Source organism: Talpa occidentalis, unplaced genomic scaffold (assembly GCF_014898055.3).
Source record: "Talpa occidentalis isolate TD23 unplaced genomic scaffold, MPIMG_talOcc4v2.1 talOcc4.9, whole genome shotgun sequence".
NCBI lineage: Eukaryota > Metazoa > Chordata > Mammalia > Eulipotyphla > Talpidae > Talpa > Talpa occidentalis.
The window spans coordinates 18934172-18941848 of NW_023605305.1; the positions used below are offsets into that span (position 1 = coordinate 18934172).

Sequence of the window (7677 nt, forward strand, 5' to 3'; positions counted from 1 at the left end):
CCTCCACCAAGTAATGAATCATAATAGTGTTGGTGAGGATGTGGAGCAACCGGAACCTTCGTACATTGCTGGTGCAGCCACTGTGACCAGCAGTTTTGCGGTTCCTCAAAAAGGTAAGCCTGAAGCTACAATGGACCCAGCAGTTCTACTTTGAGGTATACAACCAAAGGAACTGAATGTAGAGAGGCCTGCCACAGCTGGCCCACAGGCGTTCACGCCAGCATAATTCATGGTGACCAAAAAGTGGAAGCAACCCAAATGTCCATCTGCTGATAAACAAAGAAAATATGGGGGGCCTCCCTGGTAGTGTAGGGGTTAAGTCTCAACCCTATCATGCTATTGCTGCTATGGCATGAGTTCAATCCCCGGCCAGGGAGCTACCCACATGGTGCAGCAGACCTGTCCTGCCTCGCCCGCTGCTCCCCTCAGCAGTGTATTTCAGTAGATCTGCCTGTTCTGCTCCCCATTCTATCTCTGGTGAATCCTCTCACCCCCCTCACACATCTGGCCTATACCCCAGCTCTTGTATGCATACATAAATAATCTTTTAAAAAATAACAAAAACAAAGAAAATATGGTTTATACATGGAATGGGGAACAACATGGAGGAAACTTGAGAACATTACTCTAAGTGAAGAAAGGAGTCACAAAAACCTACATAGTATACGATTCCACTTATATGAAATGTAAAAATGGGCAGACCCATGGAGATAGAGTACATTAGTGGTTCCAGGGGCTGGAGGTAGTGGGGCTGGGAGAAGGAGGACTATTAATAGGTACAGGTGAGACAGCCTATGTAAAAAAATTACAAGCCAGTAAGATAAGAATTGCCCAGTGTCCTGTTTGACTAGGGGAATTAAATCGCAGACTGAGTTACCCAATGTCCTGTTTGAACAGGTGATCTAAGTCACTGACTGGTGGTCCCTACCCTAATATCCTATACAGACTATATTAGGGTAGACCAGGTGGACCAAAGATGCCATCTGGACAAAAGATGTTAGGTCCTGACTAGTAACTGCCTTACAATTTCCTGGAGGGGAAGGCAGAGAGCCCCACCAGTTTGCGTATACCCTGGCATAACCCCCCCCTAGAACAATGACACTGCTCCCCTCTGCTCTGCCTAACTTTTGGGGAGCTATAGCTGGAATTTTCTCTTCTGCTCTTGTTTTCCTTATACTCATGTGTCAGCAAGTTGCGTGGTTTAGCTGAAACTCTAGTGAATTCCTCCTCTTAGAAGGCCTAGAGGGCCTCTGGACCCACACATTTTGGGGGGTTGTAACACAGGGTTTCTTTATGGGGGGATGAAAATGTGTTGGAAGGTAGTCATTGATGAACAACCTTGTGAATATACTAAAACCCACTGAATTGTACACCTTAAAAGGGTGAATTTTATGATATGTGAATTATGGTTTTGAAAGAATCCAGATTAAGTACAAGGTTACTGACTGCCTGTGTCAGTGCTGGCCCCAGCACACTTATCTGAGAACGACCTCACCCCATGGTCTAACTTTTTGTTTATATTCCTTTTTTTTTAAATTACAAATGATAACTGCACTCTGCCTTGGCAGCCATATGTTCCTGGGTGCCCATAAGATGTTTCATTGGATGGAATTCTCATTTCCTCTATCTGTCCATGATATTCAAGGCTCAGTTTTCTGCAGCTTGTAGAGATTGTATTCAAAGGCCCTTGCAGGGTCAAGGGTCATTGATTTATGTGTTGGGGGTTTAGCATTGGAAGCTCAGGAAACCTCATGGAAAGCAGGAACATTGGCCAGGATGTAACTCCAGCAACTGGGAATGTCTCCTGCAGCAGCTTCTTTCATCTCTGCCTCTTGTGTGCATCCTGTATCCAGAGCTCTGTAAAAGAGAGGCTCTGATTGGTTCAGACACATTAGAAAGCATTCCTTCTACAGAGGGTACCCTGGGGCTGCTGCCCTTCAGGAGAAGCTATTTGGAGGTAGGAGATCAGATTCTCTCTTTAGTATACAGACCTCTTCTCATAAGTAAGGAATGCATTCATCATCAAATAATTTTAGGGTGAAGCAGCTGCAGGACACCTGAGGAATATCTTGCAAATCTGCCTTGCTAAGAACTAACCTGTCCCAAGGTATATAAAAGCCATGCCCAAATCCTATTCAGTTCACTGAGTGCCTGGATATGCCGGGCACTAGGGATATAAGCAAGAAATGCAGCAAAGGACAGAGAATGTGAATGAGGACAGTGCCTGTCCTCTTAGAGCTTACATTCTAGTGAATTTTACCAATGATTTGCTAGCTACAACAAAGGAAGAAGTATAAGTAAGAATATATAACTGGGCAGAAACACCAGAGAAGACTTGCTCGAAAGGCTCATTAGTGGGGCCTCCCTGGTGGCGCAAGGGTTAAGATGCAACCTATGGGGCCTCCCCGGTGGCGCAGCGGTTGAGCGCTGGGTTGCGAAGCAGCCCGCGGCCTCTGCGGCACCGGTTCGATCCCCAGCTGCTCCCCGGCCACCAGAGGAGGGTCCCACATGGCACGCAGACCTCTCCTGCCGCCCGCTGCTCCCCTCAGCAGAGTGCTTTGGTCCTTCTGCCTGCTCTGCTCCCCGCTCTGGCTCTGGTGAATTCTCTCACCCTCCCGCGCTTCTGACTGTACCCAGTGCATGTACAAACAAACGAACAAACAAACAAACAAACAAACAAACAAATAAATAAATAAAACATGCCTCTATTAAAAAAAAAATTAAAAAAAAAAATAAGATGCAACCTTTGAAGCTCTCCGCAGCCACTGCAGCACGAGTTCGATTCCCGGCCAGCCAGGGAGCAACCCACATGCAGCAGACCTCTCCTGACTCACCCGCTGCTCCCCTCAGCAGTGTATTTCAGTCAATCTGCCTGTTCTGTTCCCCACTCTGTCTCTGGTGAATCTTCTCACCCCCCCCCACTCCTCTGGCCTGTACCCCAACTCTTGTATGCATAAATAAATAAATCTTTTTTTTAAAATAGAAAGGCTCATTAGTAAGTGGGGGGAAGCTCATTAGTCACACACCCAGTGGCTGACCTGGAGGGGAAAGGACTTGGCCAGGTTGAGACTGTGGCAGAGAGAGCAGTGGGGAGAGTGGGGAGAAATGAGGCTGGAGGGTCCACAAGGGCCCTGATCCCCTGGGGCCTTGCGGGCCAGGATTCACCCCCTTTTCTGTGATATTTACGGTGTCTGCTTGTGATTTTAGGTCCACAGATCTAATCGGCCCATCATCTGCAAGGGCTGCAGAAGAACCTTCACCAGTCACCTGTCCCAGGGGCTGCGGCGCTTCGGGCTGTGTGACAGCTGCACCTGCGTGACAGACACACAGGATGATGATGACGACTTGATGCCCATCAACCTCAGCCTGGGGGAGGCTTCATCGGAAAGCCAAGAGAAGAGTGACATGGACAATGACTGGCCAATCTATGTGGAGTCTGGTGAGGAAAACGACCCCGCTGGAGAGGACTCTGATGACAGGCCACAAATTCGGCCCAGCTTATCAGAAACTCTTACGTAGCAGTACATCGGTGGGGAAGAGGTCTTAGAATCTGCTGCTGCTCTTTCTGTGGTTGAAAGCTACCATTGTCCACTTCTGTCGAACCCTGACAGGGACATTTTTTTCACTGTTGATATATTTTCGTTTTTGTAAGTCCTCCAGTTGCGGAAACTGCCACTTTAAGTGAAACCACTTACAGCAAAAGCAGGACCTGGAATAATACGGATTTCTTCAGCTTTGGCTGGTGATGGTTTTTTCTTGGCTATGTCATGTAATGGATCAATGTTGAACAAAACTATGTTATCCCAGGACCTGCTCTATGTGGTAGAGGTTGGATTTTGTGAATCAAAGAACTAATGACTTTTTGGTGCCATGCCCTTGATTTCTGAGGGCTCTGCTGACCCTCCTTAATTCTGAGTGAATCAAGGCTGCCCTAAGGGCTTCCTGTTTTTCTGTTTTGCATCCAAACTCTAGTTAGGAGAAAGATTTCATATCGTCTCAGTCCTGTGCTTTCCTCTATCATCATTACCTTTCTCTGAAAAGGTAGACATGAATATATTAAGTTTTGAGATCCATCCTTTGCCAAGCCTCTCCTAATGAATCCCATATTTTAATTCTCTGGTGAAATGTTAAAGAGAAAGCGTCATTGACATAAGGCAGGCAGGACTGTCTGACCACATCATTGGAAAAGGTGCTTTCTAGATCTAAGACCACAGTTCTAAAGACTGGGGGTACTGATATTCGACAAGCATGAAAATGAGCTGAAGGAAGGCTCCTTATGGTCCTTTGACTTGCCCTGTTGAATTAAATTTCAAGGTAGGCCTGGGAAGGGAACCTGTAAGCCCAGCTCTGGGTGACTTCCCTGTCTGGTTTGGTATGTGACCATTCTGTTTTGTGATCATAAAACAACTCATTTGGGCAGAACTCAAAATTTTCCCTCCTTTTTCTATCTGATTCCAACCATCACTGCTATATAACCTGGAAATGTAGCTGTCACTGACATTCTTTTCCTTAGGTTATGAATAGAACTTTAATTAGAGGGAAAGCATAAGCCCATAAAAAGAAATTATACTTCTAAATTGTTTACGTTTATCTTAAAAAGATCCTCTGCAGGGAAAGAACTTCGTAGAACAGATTTTTAAAACTAATTTGCTTTTTCCCTGTTTAGGAGCCAGCAATTATTATGTTTTTATTATTTTTTATTTTTTGTGGGACCCTTGCCTGCGGCTGGGAACGAACCAGCGCTGCAGAGGCTGCGGGCAGCCTCTCAGTCCAGCGCTCAACCGCTGCACCACCAGGGGAGGCCCGCCAGCAATTATTCTAACAAAACAGGCTGCATTTCTTTAAAGAGCTAAAGGGCAGGAAATAATAGGGTTTAAAGATATTTAAGGCACTTCCATAATTTTGTCTTAAAGTATCCAAAATGGATTTTAAAAGAAATTCCTTTTTCTTTAATTTGGGTATAGTTGTGCTTCAAAGGGTGGTAAAATCACCTTTCTGCTGCTTCAACAAAAGAGAAAATAAAAAAATTATAAATTGCCTTGTCAATGCTAGTCGTTGAAGAGGTCAGCAGATGTTTAAACTGTTTTTCTCAATAGTAGTTAGAAAGTATAATAGTGCTCTTCAAACTGTGGCGCAGGTGTGAATTCATGTGTGAATTCTTTGGTACCGCTTCACACAGTAGGGCCACGTAGCCACCTGCAGTAGGAAATGTAAAGGTTGGTCTGTTAACTGCAGACGGTGTGAAAATTATTGTTCTAGATCAAGACTTACAAATTGGGAATGATCAAGGACCAGAACCTTTTCTTACCCAAAATGAAAATATTAGATATTGTCTTAAAAGAGAGATCTTAGTAAAAGGGAAACTTAAATGATATACTTTGCAAGGAGTTATGTTTGATATTCTTGCTCTAAGTTATTTTTGATATTTTAGTATGACCTTTCTACCTCGTAGTTCAATGTCTCCACCTACTTTCTCTGGAGCAGTGCTTGTCTTCAGTGGCCCATGACCTATTCATGTCACTGGGTGCAAAGAAAAATCATTTATGTTAGAGATTTTACTGTAAGATAGTGATTCTCAACTGGGGGTGATTTTGCCTGAAGACATTTGGCAATGTCTAGAGTCATTCTCAGTTGTTACAAGGTGGGGCAGGGTGCTGCAGGCAGCCGGTGGAGAGAGGCAAAAGATGCCATTTTAGCGTCCCTACAATGCATAGGGGGGCACCTTAATGCATGAGGGTCCCCTTCAATGCATAGGGGAGCCCCTTACGCCTAGGTATCATCTAATCTAAAATAGCACAAGTACCCAGGTAGAAAAACCCTGCTGTAAGATAAAGTAGGATTTAAAAAATGATCTTTAATTTTTTAAACTTAATTTTGTGTTATATTCTAGGCTGCCTTTTACCTTCATAATAATAGTCTTTTACGCTTCCACAAGTTTTCAAAAATAGTGAACTAGTAAAATGGGGAGTTAAGGCCAAATTGTTTGCAAGTTGCCCCATATCTGATTAGATCTATGATGTGATAACTTGGAAATTCTGACTCAGATTCATACCCTCAGAAGCATTACTAGGGTCTGATTATTTTATTAAATTGTAAGGTAGCAGAATCATTGGGAGGAAATGGAATGTGAAACAATACTTAAATGACCCCTTTCCTTCCATGGTGTCTCAGACTGTTGCATCCCTGCTTGGCTAGAGTTTGTGTTTTGGCATTCCGATGGCTGAATTCCATTACTTTAAAAGAAGCACTTCCTTTGTCTGGACTATTAGACCATAAACTGTCCTTTGTTTTAAATTTATGTTCACATTTGGTGGTCATTGTCTTTGAGGTTTAATTTGTGGAGTTGGTGATATTTTTATAATAGGTAAGTTCACAGACCATTAATGATTTAGTTTATAATCTGGCATCTTCCTGGCACATTCGGTCCAAGTTCACAAAAGGGATACTTTTGTCTTATATTAGATATATTGCATGGATGGGAACAGGATTCCTACTTATAACGGAATTTAAAAATGGCATCCTTGTTTATCTTGGGGCTTGGGTTAGGAAGGAATGTAAATAAGGTCTGTAATTGTAATAAGTTAGGAAATGACATAGAGCATCATGACTTCTAGTCATTTGACAGAAAGATGCCATTCTGTTGTAAATATTTTGGTGGTCACTAGATTTTGAATATTCCTTAAGAAAGCTACTGACCTAGTGGTCTGCAACATGTTGTGGAATTGCGTATTCTGGAGGTTCAGAAATCTGTGATGGCTTTTTGTTGGTGTTGTCATTAATTGATGTTGTGATTAACCCCCTCAGAGAGAAGGTCACAGGTAGGGCTGCATGTGCTGGCTCTGAGGACAGGGGGTGAAGACTAGAGCAGCCGTCGGTCTACTGAACTCAGACTGTTTCATTTGGCCTTCTAGGTTTTTCTTGTGTATCCCTTGTGCATCGACAACAGAGTTATTTTGTGACTCTAGTGTAACGGGGTGGGGAGGGACATAAATTTAGGGTTTAGGGTGGGTGAGAAGTTCCTTTTACACTGTTTTGAGTATCACCACTATTTTGCTGTCAGTTGTTGCTGGTCTCTTATAGCTTGCCTGGTGCTTTCACATGTTCACACTCTCTCTTAACCCCAAAACGGGGACACTTGACTCAGTTGCTTATGGGGTTCGGTGTTTGCATTGATTTTTTGCTCCATATTTCCATCAAATATTGTTGTGTTCCTCAAGCCCTTCATGACTCTGAACATTTGGATTCTTTTCTTCAACTAATGTTTTTGTAAAGATAAATGAGAAGTTTTCTGTTTGGCAGGTTTGGTTTGGTTGCTTTCCAACATGTCCTGGTTTTAATAGGTGACACTCACACCATAGTGATCAGATGATAGGGAATCCTCAAAACTTCTGGAGAGCTTTCAGCATCTCCTTAGCCCTCCAGATAAATCGTTTTCCTACTGCCAGTTCTTCATTGACAACTGTGGTTTGGGGGAGCAGTTTTTATTTGATTTGATTTTTGCATCATTTGATTTTTGCATCTTCATCAGTAATGTACTAAAAATCAGTGGACTTAGGGAGGGGATTATAAAGAAGTTGTGGCAATAACAAGCTTGCAGATTTTAAGGGAAGGTTTTCATTTGAGATATGTGTCTTGGTGATGTGTTATGAGCAGACAGTGAAGGGCTTGATCAGGGTT

General features: G+C 43.3%; 1 protein-coding gene across 6 annotated transcripts in view; it reads left to right on the forward strand.

Annotated features, from left to right (window-relative positions):
- ZBTB8B (zinc finger and BTB domain containing 8B) overlaps positions 1–4919 on the forward strand; it is a 53581-nt gene extending 48662 nt beyond the window's left edge. For all 6 annotated transcript variants that reach the window (XM_054691494.1, XM_054691495.1, XM_054691496.1 and 3 more), the window contains one exon: positions 3208–4919. In XM_054691494.1, the coding sequence (XP_054547469.1) occupies positions 3208–3519 (312 nt within the window). In that variant the 3' untranslated portion in view covers positions 3520–4919. The remainder of the gene's footprint in view (positions 1–3207) is intronic.
- The last annotated feature ends 2758 nt before the right edge of the window (positions 4920–7677 follow it).